Source organism: Lytechinus pictus, chromosome 7 (assembly GCF_037042905.1).
Source record: "Lytechinus pictus isolate F3 Inbred chromosome 7, Lp3.0, whole genome shotgun sequence".
In the NCBI taxonomy this organism is placed as follows: domain Eukaryota; kingdom Metazoa; phylum Echinodermata; class Echinoidea; order Temnopleuroida; family Toxopneustidae; genus Lytechinus; species Lytechinus pictus.
In genome coordinates this window covers 9,865,048-9,881,313 of record NC_087251.1, presented here as the reverse complement: position 1 = coordinate 9,881,313, position 16,266 = coordinate 9,865,048, and the positions used below count along the sequence as shown (strand labels likewise).

The 16,266-nt window shown below is 34.4% G+C and overlaps 3 protein-coding genes across 5 annotated transcripts in view; 1 reads left to right on the top strand and 2 right to left on the bottom strand.

The window, feature by feature from the left end:
* The window catches only part of LOC129265003 (ankyrin-3-like), a 17,283-nt gene extending 14,125 nt beyond the window's left edge, over window positions 1–3,158 (bottom strand). Inside the window, exons 1-2 of the mRNA XM_054902980.2 lie at window positions 2,613–3,158; window positions 1,678–1,871 (exon numbers count right to left, since the gene is read on the bottom strand). Of these exons, the coding sequence (XP_054758955.2) occupies window positions 1,678–1,871; window positions 2,613–3,047 (629 nt within the window). The 5' untranslated portion in view covers window positions 3,048–3,158. The remainder of the gene's footprint in view (window positions 1–1,677; window positions 1,872–2,612) is intronic.
* The window catches only part of LOC129265005 (organic solute transporter subunit alpha-like), an 18,328-nt gene extending 3,298 nt beyond the window's left edge, over window positions 1–15,030 (top strand). Inside the window, exons 1-7 of one of the 2 annotated variants that reach the window (XM_054902984.2) lie at window positions 5,736–6,080; window positions 6,770–6,933; window positions 8,010–8,083; window positions 8,683–8,841; window positions 11,496–11,607; window positions 11,984–12,236; window positions 12,621–15,030. In XM_054902984.2, coding sequence (XP_054758959.1) covers window positions 6,032–6,080; window positions 6,770–6,933; window positions 8,010–8,083; window positions 8,683–8,841; window positions 11,496–11,607; window positions 11,984–12,236; window positions 12,621–12,835 — 1,026 coding nt within the window. In that variant the 5' untranslated portion in view covers window positions 5,736–6,031 and the 3' untranslated portion in view covers window positions 12,836–15,030. Of the gene's footprint in view, window positions 1–5,735; window positions 6,081–6,769; window positions 6,934–8,009; window positions 8,084–8,682; window positions 8,842–11,495; window positions 11,608–11,983; window positions 12,237–12,620 lie in introns of those variants that run through there. The other variant, XM_064101884.1, reaches the window with a different exon arrangement.
* Window positions 13,602–16,266, bottom strand: part of LOC129265004 (bifunctional glutamate/proline--tRNA ligase-like) — a 33,223-nt gene continuing 30,558 nt past the window's right edge. For both annotated transcript variants that reach the window (XM_064101882.1, XM_064101883.1), the window contains exon 34: window positions 13,602–16,266. In XM_064101882.1, coding sequence (XP_063957952.1) covers window positions 16,110–16,266 — 157 coding nt within the window. In that variant the 3' untranslated portion in view covers window positions 13,602–16,109.

The window sequence follows — 16,266 nt, the reverse complement described above, 5'->3', positions numbered from 1 at the left end:
AATTTCAACTTAACTAGAATGTGTGCATATAAAAACTTTTTTTTTCAAAATAGAAGTTATTTAAATTTCAAGCTAAATCTGGCAAAGGAGATCAAAATAATCAATATCTATACAAATACTTCATAATATTAGACATTGATAACATTGTTCCATCTCTCAAGATACAATCCATTCTGAGGTGCACTTTTATATTAACCCGTCTTTAGCTCATTGCTGCCGTTTCAAGTCCTCAGTGCATTTAAGGAATAAAATCTCAAATTAAATGATGTAGAGGTGTAGTGTGTAGGCTAATACTTTGGCCACTCTACAATACTTAGTAAATATTAATAAAATTGCTGAGGCTATTTGAAAGTTTATGCTAAATATTGTTGGACTTTTCTTCAAGTTTTTTTCTAAATTTCTACTCCATAGATGCAATTTATGTTATTGTTATATTTTAGATGTGCTTGCTTCCCACTACTGATATACACAAATTCACTAACACACCCATGCCAATTAATTATGGCATACTAAGTTGCTAAAATATGAAAACTATCAATAATTAATGAATACATGTAGCACTGTAACTGGGCCAGATCACTTAATAATATGAAAATCAATGATATTATGATCTGATTAGAATGGTTGAAAACTGAAAGAATTAACAATTCATGCAAAGGGTGACAGCCCAATTTGATAAATGGATTACATGTAGCATTCATCAATATTCACTATCTAATAATAGATGTAATGATATTGGTTTCAATTATTGGTTGAGTTCATTTATTGACTGAATCCCATTCAAATCAATTCATCAAACATAGATCTTTACTTATCTGATTAAAACATAAAAAGTGGAATAAAATCAATTTAATTAATGTTTAGGAGTTCAAACCAATCAATAAGGAAGATATGTAAAACATATGGATCTTGTGTTGTATGAATACATCATAACAGGAATTTCCTGAAAATATATAATTAATTTTGGAAAGTAATTAATAGCTTTTAAAATGATTCTTCACACAAATAAACTTAATGTCAAATTTCTAATCAACTCATGTTTATTTCAATGTATTAATGGCATTAAATTAACTGGTCTTCACTTGTACATGTACAGAAGCTGTGGCAGCCATTTGCAATCCATGATAATGAAAAATACACTTTCATGTTTTACTTAGAAGTACATAAGTACAGTTAGATACAGTGGCGGATCCAGGGGGGGGGGGGGCACATCCGGCCCGTGCCCCCCTTTTGAGAGGCGCCAAAAATATTTTTAGAGGAATATATCATACATGTATGCTACTAAGGCCTTTTTTTTTTGCTTGTCAAATTTTTCCTGTACAAAAATGCCCCCCCCCCTTATTGAAAATCCTGGATCCGCCCCTGGTTAGATACTGTCATAGTTTTTTTTTCAATCAACTTTCATCACCAATGCATTTAACTTGTATTCAAGATAAGCAAAAATATAGTTTGTAATATTTATTTTGTCATAAACCTTTTGATCTTTTAATTGATGGCCCTATTCAACAATCTATTGTGCCAAACATGTATGTTGCAAGTCTATGAACCAATATAAATAATTCATTTAATCCCACAGTAGTTGACAATAAAAACCTCTGTAAAGTAAAGCATAATTCATTAAATATACGTACTGTTGAAAATATAAAACTAATTCTCATAATAAGTGAGATTGCTTACTTGATGAGCATCTCCACAATATCTGGATTGTTGAGTTCAGTAGCAATAAGAAGAGCTGTCTTATCAAAATAGGCCTGGTCCTGGATATCTATATTAGCTCCAGATTGGAGAAGGATCTGACAACATTCTTGATGGCCTAGTTTGGTTGCTTGGATGAGAGGGGTACCAACAGATGTACTTGGCTTGGACAAAATCTGATAGTTTGGTTCACATAAGATGAAAAAAAAAAGACCTGATCAACAGCCCCTCAAAGGCATATCATTAGCAGCAGATCCTGCACAGATACATTTGGGTGATTAATATTTTGTAAGGCTCAGCACGACTAAAAAATTATTCTTCGAGCAAAAAAATGTGTTAAATTCCAAGAAACCAAAGTACATATTATGTTTTTTTTCCTGATATGCAAGTTCATTCTTACTTCTTGTGATTTTATTTTAGACAATTGCTTGCAATTAGCATGGTATGAAAGGTCTGATAACAAACTGATAGATCATGATCTGGAAAATTATTGGCATATATTTAAAATACTTCCATGTAGAGGAAGAACATACAGACAGGAACAACTAAGTTGGTATTAAACAAATAATCTGATCTCTTACAAATACACGTAGGCCTATAAGAAATGATGCTCTTACATTAAAAAAAAATATTATACAGAACATTAAAAATATTATTGAACTCAAGCTTTATATCAAAATCATAGTACAAAATCTACAATAACCTTGCGTTTAAAAGTGAAGACATTCAAGAATCAAGTGAAAGGTAAGAATGCATAAACACAATGATTTCCATTCCACAGTTAAACAATCCAAAGAGTGGAATGAGCTGAAATTGATAAATGAAGAGACATCTCAATTCATATTTTTATTAAACTTCTTGGTATATATTACTCATTAAAATGCTAAGAAGTGATATTACAACTTGAAAGAACTTACCTTTTCATCGGTCATGGTCTCACAAATAAGTTGCAAACATTTGGCAGCATTCATTCTTATTGCAAATTGCATCACATTCTGTCCCTTCTTGTCTTCTTTAGTGATGTCACATTCCTCTTTCAATAAAACTTTGACAAACTCTGGTTTCTTGTAGAAGACCGCCCAGTGAAGGGCAGTTCTTCCCAATTTATCCGATAAATTTGGATTAGCCCCATGGCTGAGAAGGAGTTCACAGCACTCGACGTGGCTCGTCCCCGGAGCTGCGGGGTCAACTCGAGACCCCTGTACGCTCAAAATCAAAGGTGTAGCTCCGTCCTTGGAGAACTCGTTGATGTTTGATTTATTCGCATTTTTCGACAAATATTCGTTCAATTTTTGCGCATATCCTGCATGGGCAAGGTGATATATATCCTGACTATTAACTTTACCAGGCATGATGATCTTCTTCCGAATACATGAAGGAAAATAAAAGGTTTCCCAAACTTTCCCAGAAGTACCCGGTAACTACACAATCGCAATCAATTATCAGCATGAAACAGGTGCATTGGAAGTACTAAATATAGTAGTAAACGGAATACACACACATGAAAGACGTCGCATACACAGAATGCGTGCATATAGCGGTCACCGAGTTAGGGGTGTGATGAATAGGAGTTGCTAGGTAGAATGTTTATACGTTGCTTGGTCCATAGAGCATGGGGTCAGCCCCCAAATCTATTATCGTCCTCAAGAGAGAAAAGCCAATACATAATGAAACAGAGTTCAACGTGACAAGCATCATACAATATATTTTGTTTGAAAGGCAGGATCAAAACTTTTGAAGTAGACCCCAATGATTAAAGCGGGCATTAAAGTATAGATATAGGCCTATATCAGGTTTAATGAGGGGTCTTTTGTAAATTTGGATGAAGATACAGTGAAGCCCGAGAGTGAAGCTTCTGTTTAAGGGTCTAATTATTAGAATATGTCCATTCAGTTTGGTCACCTTTTAGAATAGGTGATCAGAAACGGCTAGAGAGTGTGCATCGAAGAGCTACCAAGCTTATCACCCTTATCCCGCGACTGTGATGTTAACACGTCGGTCAAAATTGACGATGACGACGATTACAGTAATGGCAGGGGCGACATCAGGGGATTTTGTTATGGGGGAGGCAAAGACGACTTAAATTTGAATTCATTTTTTTCTCAATTGAATAACACGGATAATATAGATACACTTCTTAATCTCCCCCACCCTCCTCTCCCATTTGTTTTCACTACTAAATCCTCGGAGCGATCACCCCTGCCCCCCGTAGCGCCAGCCTTGAATTATGATAGTAAAATAATAACAATAACAAAGTCATCATCAGGATAAATGGTGAAAAATAAAAATGATAAAGATAGCGGTAACAATGATAATGATAAAGTTAACGTATTGATAATATTAATAAAGATCATAAAGGCAATTTTATTGGTATGAATCCAGTGATTAGACACTTAAAAGGAGTATACTATAGGCGCTTATAGACATCACCCAAAGCCGTTTTCATTCAATCACAAATATACACCTACATTGGGTCTTTTTCATTACAATTTGCGAGCCCAATTAACCTAGATTCAGAAAATTTATATTTGGGTTAAACATGCATAAATATGAATCGCAATGCTCCGTTCAATCCAGATTCACATCGCTTTGCATACTCTGGAAAAAACACTATATAAATCCAATTATTATTATTATTATTCGAAATGAAGCACTCTACAATGCATCAGTGGCGGATCTACGGGGGGGGGGGGGGGTAGGACCGGGTTTAACCCCACCCCCTTGGGCTCCCAAGTTAAAAAAAAAGCAATGACATACATTTTGGAGCCAATCCCAAATTAAAATTCTAGTTACCAAAATGACCTTCATTTGCTCATTTGGTATTTTTTTTGCTTGTCAAATTTAATGTCTCTGCACCAAAACAACTAACATTCTGTAGAGAAGCTTTTTTTTTTTTTTTTTTTTTGCTTGCTTGCTTGTCAAATTTCTCGGTCAAACCCCGTCCATGGAAAAAAGGCTAGATGAACCCCTGTGCATTACAGCATTTACCAGTAAACCAATTTCAGAACGTGAAAGCCGCAAATATAAACTAACTAAGAATATTTCAGTTTTCTTTTCGCATTATGAGCCAAAAGGTTATGTTTTCATTACAAATCGTTCATGCCATGTACCTAACCATTGATTTCCAAAATGACAATGATTGATTAATGTATGCGAATGTCATTTATAAAAATATCAGCTCTGTCGATAACCTTCAAAATGTTTAGTCAAAGATTGGGCAGAATGAATTTCTAAGTACAATAACCTTTGCATTATGATCAATGATAGTTTTAATAATTACAGTGAACGCAGACATTTCGATCATGTACGCAACAAAACAATTATTTGTAATGAAATGACCCGATGGATGTGGGTTTTCGTTGTGCATCATTATTTTTTCGGAAGCTTAATTGTCTGGGACGTTTTTAAGTGCAATAGGGAATCGTTCAAAGTCTAATAACATGGCCAATTAAGTCTAGTTTTCGATTAATTAGTTTATTTATTAATCTATTGAGCTTTAGCTTTGCGGTGGTGATAAAGACACAGGACAAGTTCCAACTATTACATCACTTGTATACTCATTAACACGTCCTCGACGATGTTGTTATCCTGGTGTTATAGGAGTGTATTCTGGTAGGATCAACCAAATTGAGAAGGAGTGTAGTTATATGGGGAAAACTATAGTGTCTGATGAAATACGAATTCAACTTTCACTTTCATGTTTTATGTCACAATAGTTTGAAAACGTTTGCACTTAGTCCAGACATCGCTACCGCCGACTGGAATGATCTTGTAAAAAAAGACAAAGGGTCCTGTTTTATATAAAAAAAGTTATTATTGTAATTTTGCAATCGTCGTGAATTCCCAAGAAATCTTGATTCTAATTGGCTCCTGAGCCCTGTTACCATAGTGATTGCCATAATGGGAAAGTTACAGCAGTTGAACTCTTTATGGAATGGGTCCCTGCATGTATGTAAAGGACTTCCTCTCCGTTGACCCACTTCTGATCTGAATCTGTTAAATAAATATATAGAAGTTCTTTTACAAACACAGTATTTTTCAGTCCTGTCGAGTCCTATTAAGTCAACACATGCATACCTACAACAAGCAAATGCCAAAGTGCATTTTCGAACTTCACTAGTAAAGTGGTCTTCGAATATAGGCTCTTCACAACACTGTTCCTTCCATGAAATGTTAAAAATTCAACTCATCATCATGTTAAGGGATTATTGATCTCCGATTTGCATTAACGTTTGCACGCATACAACCGGAGTCTTGAACTATCAGTGGCATTTATATTGGATTTCCAGGATTAATTAATATGATCTATTGACCGAGTGAGATTCATGACCACATCATGGCCGACAATTGCTCCTATACACCGCTTGCGAAAGAAATGCTGGATAGTATGATTATCTATTAATTTTTACCAATTCGACATAAGGATTTATGGATATTATTTATCTGATATTGTTTCTTTTAAAGGAATAGCCTGAACATAAAGGGAAAAATGATTCTTGAGACATGTCTATCTTTCATCGGATCTTCTCTTCAGATCAGCAACCATAATCTTAGAATGATATTTGGTTTGAATGCTTGGTGATTTTAATGGTTATTCCCTCGCTGGATCATTTTCAAGTTCAATAAGATTTTTATTTCAAATAACCTCATTTCATAGCCGAATCATATTTGTTTGATGTGAAACAATATCAGTCTAATATTCAGAATATTAAGCTTATCCTAGTAAAACAACGTGATCTGTACAAAAATGTTGTTATCTAATCTTGCCTTTTATGCCATCAGTTTATGGATAAATGTTTTTGTTATGTAGGCCTACGCAATTCATATCATATTTAAATTCGTAGGGCAATTGAACAATTTTATGGATTTTCATTGATCTTTTCATCGAAATTGAAATTATTCTGAAAAACAGTAACTTTACTACATAGGCACCGAGAATCCGTGTATTGTTATTCTTTGTTCAATGATTTAATTATATAATAATTATTATCATTACCATTATTAGGATTATTGTCATTATAGTTCTATATTTGATTTTCAATTATTATTTTTTCTCTCTCATTTCAATTTCAAGATCTCCTGGAGGAGAATCCTAAGATGCTACCAATCTTGATAACGTGTACTCTCATCACCTTGATAGAAGCTATATTATTCTTTGAAGCTTGGATGTGGGTGCTACAACATATACCCTACAGTGATCGACGAACATCTATTGTTTGGATCATTGGTATATATCCGGTATGTATATTCAACGGTGCAGTGGCGTAATGAGCCCGAAAATTGAGGGGGCGGAACATGGCGTCTGTACGCGACAAAATATCCGAAAAATTTCAGATCGCGCAAATATGTTTACTTTCTCAAAATGCAAATGTAATTTTATGACAGATTTTGAAATAATATTAAGAAAATAATACATATTCCGGTTTTCCTTTTCTTCTCTTTCCTCTTCTCCTTTTTTTTTTCACGGTCGCGAAACCTATGAAGGGGCCATGGCTCCCTAAGCCCCCATGTATATGCCAGTACAGCAGTATAATAAGACCACCCCACAAAGGGAAATAAATTATTTGAAAAATAATAAAATACAAATACTTTACCAAAATCAACGAACATTCGGTTTTGACAGATTTGTGAAATATTTTATATCTTATACTCATTTTACCACTACCCCTCCTTCTAACAAATGAAAACCTTGATAAATGATATTTGACATTCATAAAGTTTCGATCTGTACATAGAATTATCTCAAATGAAATAAACTGGTATCTTATCAACAGCTTTATGTAATGGACAATTCTCCTCTTCGTTATTCTAATTAATTGTCCATCTCATTATTCAAAGTACAAACCTACCGAAGTCTGAACGGTCCGTCAGAGTGTAAATTTTTAATGTCAATTTGCTTTAGGCATAGAAATCATGGACATTTTGACATCGAAGAACTGTACAGTTTATCTGTTCGATTTTCATAGTGATATTTATATGGCACTTGTATATTGAACAAGAACAAGATACATTTCTTCTTCTTCTCCTCCTCCTCCTTCTTCTTCTGCTTCTTCTTCTTCTTCTTCTCCTCCTTCTTCTCCTCCTTCTTCTTCTTCTTCTCCTTCTTCTCCTCCTCCTTCTTCTTCTTCTCCTCCTTCTCCACCTCGTCCTATATACGACTACATTAACCAACACTAATACTTCTATATTACCATTTTCTATGTTTCATGATGTAAGCAATGTGGAGAAACCGTAAGAAAAAAAATCGAAGTTTGCATTTATTCTTACATCTTCAAAGAAGTTTATGAAATGTTATATGTTTGATCATATTCCAGGTATTTTGTGCAACATGTCTACTTGGTCTCTACATTCCAAGGGCTGCTGGATTATGTACTCTCACTGGAACAGCGTGAGCTTTTTTTTAACCGATAATCTAATAAAGATAAACCTCTCTGCTATGTATATTTCGTATTTGAAATATGAACGGGAACTAGCTACTTTTCCCTTTGATTGATAACAACTTTGATCACTGATCTTCAGAAGTTCAGTAACTATAATACAAACACTAAGATAAGAAACTAGTTGTAAGACAAACACATCCTATATCAAGGGCAGAAGTCATGTTTATCTATGAATTGAAAAAAATATATATATTAATATTTAATCTTCAGATAAAGGGAGAAATGCTGATGGTAATTCATTTGATTTCTTAGCACTACTTGACCAAAGATTAGGTCTAACGAGCAAGTCAATATCTTGATTCGAATGGCGGAGATACTCTGATTCTAGAATAATCAGTTCTCTAACCAAGAAAACGAAAATCATGTTACAATTATAAAAGAATAAAACTATGATTAATCTACTTCAAAATAATTTACAAATCACAGAAGACTTAGGTGTACTATTTAAGAAAAAATAATCACCGGAGCCGTACTGATTTAAACACTGTAATAAGTTGAAATGGTATTTTAAGATATTTCTGAATGATTTCCATTTCTATTCCCCTAGTTTTTTCGCTGTCTGTCTATACGAGTTCATCACATTGATCGTTGACTATTTCGGAGGTCTTGATGCAATGATCACTAGGATGGATGGGACTAAGTTCTCGATCGCTAGACCACCACTCATGTGTTTGTTTCAATGCTTACCAAAACTCAAAATGACCAGGTTAGAATTTACCTTTACGATGTCTCATGAAATATTATATGTCAACCTTCGGTCACATTTTTTCATATAGAAATGTGTGTATCACCACCTTGGCACTGTAACATAAAGTTTGATTAATCATGGGCAGATTTATGGCCGTGCTCTAAGGGGGGGGGGGGGTGGACTGAATATTCATTAGGTGGGCCGATGATGTCACATCCCCACTTGTTCTTTTGTATTCTATTATATGAAATAAGTTTTATTCAAACATTTCTACCAAGAACTAAAACAATTGGATTGACAACTGATTAAGTGCATTAGTTATTTATTGCCGCAACGTATTTTATCATAATGGAGACACATCATTTACACATTATAAAAAATGAAACAATTATAATTGCATGTAGTAACGTAAGAAACAGGAAAGTGAGGATATGACATTCATCAGCCAACCAAATGAATATTCACGACGATGTGCATATAACTGTTTTCACAAAATATTGATAAACTTTACAATTCAATAACTTCGTTGTTTGTTATCCGATTTTGATGAAATTTACTCTATTTATTTAGATATAAATATTTTCAGCCTGGACCATCCCTTTAAGGAAATGCAAAATGCCCCATGACAAGCTCGGTCGCTTCGCTCCCTCGCTTTAGAGTTTCTTAAAAAATTAACACGTCTTGCCCCCCACCTCTAGGAAAAAAAATCTGCATAAAATTACGGCTATCAAGGAGCTTCCTTGGATTGATCACATAATCAATAAAAAATCCTCGTAGAAATAAGCTTTATATATCACGGGCCCTGAATAAGTTTTTATGAAAACAACATTGTGTCAGTTATCTTTCGTATGCTCTGTTTGGAAATCATAGTGAACCTTTGATCTTGTCTGGTTTCAAACTTCAATTACAATGTCTTAAATTGAGTACCACTTATAACCGTTCAACAAATTATTCCCATTTAACTAGTCGCATATGGACGTATGAGAATATCTTGAGGATAACTCTTTGCATGATGATCATTTTATAAAAAAAAGTAATAATGACCAGTTTAAGAACAAAAATCACTAAAAAGAACAAATAGATCCAAGTCGACTTATTTAACTTGCTAAAACAATTTTGCGTTAAAAAAATACACAAAAACGTTCAAAAGAAATATGTATCCATTTATTGTTATTATTATCATTATTGGTATGCCGGGCTTTTCCTAAATTGGCAAAAGCGCTTAAAACAAGAAACAAGCTAGAAAAGTATCATTTGTTGTAAATGAACAATGTATGTACATTTACATGTACATAGGCTTCAATGCAATTTAACAGCATATTTTTTTCAATATCTTTCCATAGGACGATCATTTCTTCCCCCAATTTTGCCTGAACGTGCAACATAAAAAGGGTGTTTCAAAAACAATAACTCAAATTTGACTGATGCATCACTTGCTTCCTTTTGCGAAAGTTGGGCATTTATAATGTCGTCACAGAACAAGTGGAATGCCTCTGGCGGTCTCACCTGCATATCAGCAGTGCTGACTTTGAAAACTACTATAAAATAATTATTCACGAAAAACACCATTCATATAATGATACAATACTACGTTCATTGACATTTGACCTTGATCATGTGACCTAAAACTTAATTGTCAGTGATACTTGATTACCCATAGCTATATCCACATTTTATACACTACATCTATAAACTTTGAAAGTTATGACAGCAATCTAATAATTATATCTAAAACGGCCAAAGTCCATTGACCTTAAATGACCTTTGACCTTGGTCATGTGACCTGAAACTCGCACAGGATGTTTAAAGATACTTGATTACTCTTATGTCTAAGTTTCATGAATCAGATCCATAAACTTTCGAATTTATGATGGTAATTCAACAGATACCCCCATTATGGCCAAAGTTCATTGACCTTTGACCTTGGTCATGTGACCTGAAATGCGCACAGGATGTTCAGTGATAATTGATTACTCTTATGTCCACGTTTTATGAACTAGACCAATAAACTTTCAAAGTTATGACTGTAATTCAACAAATACCCCCAATTTGGCCAAAGTTCATTGACCCTAAATGACCGTTGACCTTAATCATGTGACCTGAAACTTGCACAGGATGTTCAGTGATACTTGATTACTATTATGTCCAAGTTTTATGAATCAGATCCATAAACTTTCAAAGTTATGGTAATTCAACAGATACCCCCAATTTGGCCAAAGTTTATGACCCTAAATGACATTTGACCTTGGTCATGTGACGTGAAATTCAAGCAGGATGATAAGTAATACTTGATTTACCCATGAAGCTATTAATAGCTTCATGATTTACCTTATTAGGTTAAGATTTTGATTCCCCCAACATGGTCTAAGTTCATTGACCCTAAATGACCTTTGACCTTGATCATGTGACCTAAAACTCAGGCAAGATGTCCAGTAATACTTGATTAACCTCATGGCCAAGTTTTATGAACTAGGTCCATATACTTTCTAAGTTATGCTGTCATTTCAAAAACTTAACCTTCGGTTAAGATTTGGTGTTGACGCCGCCGCCGTCGGAAAAGCGGCGCCTATAGTCTCACTCTGCTATGCAGGTGAGACAAAAACTACATATTATTTTCTGTCGCGGCATCTTGAACCATTATCGACGTGGTATATGTTTGCTTTATTATAAAGGAGAAACTATCGCATACTAGAGGCATGTGTTTTACAGACTGCTATCATTAGACCCGTTCTGCTGTTCATCACAGAGGTACTCAACATAGATGGCTCGATCAATGAAAACCCGGTAAATATTAGTTTATCTCATTGTATGACCATCTAGCTCCATGGGATGACTAACTTTGTGGTCAAGTTGCTTACTTTTTGTGCCAAGCTGGTAATGCAGAGAAGATTTATTTGACTGACACAAATTATCATCTAGAGCCTGACATGTGAATCGAACCCTGTAGCACAAAGGTAAAAAAATAAATCATTTGGGAAGATCGGTGGGGAGAAAAGGAAATTCTTTTTCGACATATTGTTATCCATGAAACATAAGTCAAGAAGCATTTCCAGATAACCAACCAAGGGAAATATCATTTAATGCCTATCAATGTTAAGTAATAATGATAATGATATATAGCATTCATGAGGTTTAAGATTTGATTATCTTTATCTCTTAGGACACTGCCTCGACCATCATGCTCACATTAAACTGCATTACTCTCGTGTCCGCCATCTTTGCTGTCTCAGCTCTAATCGTGCTCTTCTCAGCGAGTAAAAACTTTCTGAAACCTTACAGAATACGGATAAAGTTTCTCTGTGTGCAAACAGCTCTCATACTCAGCAACGTCCAGTCCGTTCTCCTTGTCATCCTTACTCGATTCGACGTCGTTCAGTGCAACAAACCATTCAATACACCAGACAGGGGATATCGTAAGTCAACATTCAACAAATGTATCATTGTAAATGAAGAAATTAATGATAGCAAGTTTCACAAACAGTTTTGTAAGAGACCAAGAGACTAACAGGAAAAGTGATCTCTAGGTCTCTGACGAACTTCATTCAGGCGAGACAAAAAAAAAGGAAGAAAAGAAAAACGAAGGGAGGGAAAAGAAAAGAAGAATTAACAGATGAAAACAAATAGAATGAATATATACTAGAAAAAAAGAATGAAAATGAGGTAATGATGAAAGGGGTTGGGAGATTGACTTGAATCCATCGTAACTCTGGGGACTATGATTTAATGGCTAATATCATTATCATTTTTTTTTGCAGCAATCCTTACTAAACGTTATTTTGATGTTTTCTTTTCAACAGAATGGCATTGCTTCCTTTTGACATTAGAATCTGGTATCATGTTTATACCTACTCTCATCATCTTCCGTACAACCAATGGGAATGTGACAAGAATGAGAGTCCGTCCAAGTACATTCTCAGGAATGATACCAAGTGATGGCAAACCAAATGAACAAGAACCTTTGATTCATCCTAAAGATCGTTCAAAATCGTTCGGTGCTGTCAAAGAATTATGACGACAAAAGAATAAGAAGAAAATCAGACGGATGGAGAAGTGGGGAATCTATTTCTATGGAGATATATGATGACGGACGTATTGAATTTGTTGGAAACACAATCATGTAATGTATGCACATGTATTTAGCATTTGCGTTTCCTACATATAAACACTATGGATTGGTTGAAATCTACATCATTCATCAAACATTCTGCCAGAAGTACATTATAAAGTAACCTTGTTTGGATAATTTTCAGTAAAAAAGTATTCATAATTTCTACACAAATTGTATACATGTATTTTTCAATGCATTATTCTTTCATGTACAAAACAACCAGAATGTACCTTCAAAAAATATGATACTGTAGACTGACGTGTATTGTGACAATTTGTTCCGAAATGTTGGATTAATTATTGTAACTGACATTAATATGTAGGCCTACAGAGAATATTCATTGATCTGATACATAAATGTGATATCATGAAGTTGTTTAATTTGTTATTTTATCTACTACCTTGACTTATTCTTTATCAAATGAAAATGAGATATATAGAGTTAATCAATAGTAACTACACATGCACTCAACCTCACATAATAAACAACTGTAGAAAAATAAAAAAATTGATCAATCAATCAATCAATCAATACTTTACAAAGTCAGTTAGCCAATCATTAAATCTATCAATCCACCATAATATGATTGATACAATCAGAATGTCACTCACACAATCTTGATTTAACAAAAGAATGAAATGCAAATAATATGACGAGAAACGTATAGAGATAAGGATACAAAATTGGATTTATTTTCAGCTAAAATATCAAAAAGTTTTAATGGTTAAGTTTTGATAGATCTACATTTCTAAGTCATTGACAATGTTCCTTTTGTAAATGCAATATACTTGAATGTGTATATTTCAAAATGAAAATATATTGAACTTTTGACCTGAAATATATCAATATCATGTTTAACTCTTGTATCCCATGTCATGCTATTGATTTTGAAATCTCAAAACCTGTCCCTAGCAAATGCAGCAATTGTATTCTCATAAATAGTTTCTTACCCAAAACTAGGAATCTCCAAACGCAATATTTGGAATACAATCATGTTAGATTTTATAAAGTACTTTTTTAAACAGTGGGAATTACAAACCACATCATATGACAGTAAATGTATATGACTCATTCAAACAAAGAGATATGGTTAGAACCATTTTTTACCATGATATACCTGCAGGATGAATAACCAGAAATGTGATAAAAACTTTGTATATCAAATTTCAGTGAAAATCATTTGTTTGTGTGACACTGATGTAGTTCTAGTCAAACAAAAATTCAGTTATCATCAGTATTGATCAAGTAACCCTAACCCAGCAAAATCGTTAAGCACATGATTTGATTCATACATATAACACTTGGGTAGTTATTCTGTTAAAATTTATTTTCAATCAACAACTGAACATGATATTTAGTCTCTCAAAAATCAGACAAACATTTGTCAGTCCATATCACAGCTTCCTATCAAAGGCCTGTAACATCAAGCTCAGTGATTGATCATAAAGTTGATTTGAACACTTTAATATACATAATAACCAATGTAACTAGTGGTATAACTTCTATAATACAGCACCATTGCTTTGTGCACAGGACCAAGACGATGAAGCAAACTGAGTAAAAGCAATGTTATAATGTGATAACAGTCATTTCTCTCTCACTTACCGCCTGAATATTTGCCTTTTTTGAGATATGAGATTTGTGACCCCACTGCTTCATGTTGCTTCAGTGTAGTAATATAATGGAAACTTTTATGTATAGTATAGATGAAGCAAGAGACTAATTTTCATTGAAATCTATATGCTTGTATAATACATCAGAGCTGTGCAGAGATTGGGCAGGTATTGATGTTTGTACCATATAATATACTGTTGTCAGTATATCATGACCAACTAGATTAGCTCATCTAATTATTAGGTTTTGTTTAAGGAGCAAAGAATTTGTTCTTTCCTAGAAAATATGAACATAAATAAAAACGTTTTTAGAAAGGAAACTTTTGAAAAGGAAAAGGTCTCACTGTGAGTGTTAAAGATGACTCTTGAAAAAGTCTTGAAAACTTGAGAATCATATATAAATAACGTTTTTCAATGAAATACATGAAAGTCTGATATTATCGACATACCTGTATGTGTTATACCTGAAATAAATTGTTCAATATATTTTTTCTCTCTGCTGAAATGGTATCATATATCTTTTTTTCAAAGAAATAAATTGTAAGAACTATGCGGTTAGATAATGGAGCAGAGAGAGAGAGAGAGGGGGGGGGGGGGAGATGTGTCTGGTTCATATCATCATGTGAAGATGGAACACTCATTATAGAAATCTTTGCTGTGAGGCACTTTAAACAACCAATATGCTGAAATAAAAACTAAATCAATTCATGTACATGGTTAACCAGTGCATACCTTAGTTCATTACATGTTGGTAATCTCAGTTATATAGCATACATATCAATCCCCTTCAGGAAATAATGTATTTTTCATTTATGAGGAAGAGGGTGGAAGGAGGGAATTTAGTAGAATAAGAATGAATCATATGAGTACATAGAAATGGATATAAATATCGTAACAACAATTTTACAAATAAATTTGAAAAACTATCACTCTTCTATTTTGTGTAGGAGTTGATTAGAACTAAGCATTTGTGTGGAAAATGAGTATTGCACTCTTTTATGAAATTGTAACATAAAGGAATATTATAGGGTGGTTACCATATGGTAATGGTTAGCCTTCTAAAATATGCTGACAGCATTTTGTCTCGGTGACTACATGGGGGGGGGGCTAGGGAGTGACCCTTTACAGGGATCATCTAAGAAACTACGTCTACAGAGAGTGTACTTCTCAGCATTTTTGCAGCCTGGATAAGGGTGGGGGTAGGGGGATTCAGGCAAGGTGTAATCCTGTACAGGGATCACCTTAGTAGCTGCATCCAAAGAGAGTATACTTCTTGGCATCATTCTTACAGTTTGGGTGGGATGGGGCAGGGGTATCCAGGCAAGGTGTGATCCTATGTAGGGATCATCTTAATAGCTACATTCAGAGAATATACTTCTTGGCATCATTCTTACAGTCTGGGTGGGGTGGGGGATCCAGGCAAGGTGTGATCCTATGTAGGGATCATCTTAGTAGCTACGTCCTAAGAGAGTATACTTCTTGGCATCATTTGTGCAGTCTGGGTGGGGATGGGGCATGGTGGGGTGGGGGATCCAGGCAAGTTGTGATCCTATGTAGTGATCATCTTAGTAGCTGCGTCCAAATAGAGTATACTTCTTGGCATCATTTGTGCAGTCTGGGAGTATACAGTGTGTACCTGGAGCAATATCTTTTGGTTGTTTGAATGGAATGCACAATCCCTTCGCACCCATAGAGGGAGCCCCAACTACAACATCTCGGTCT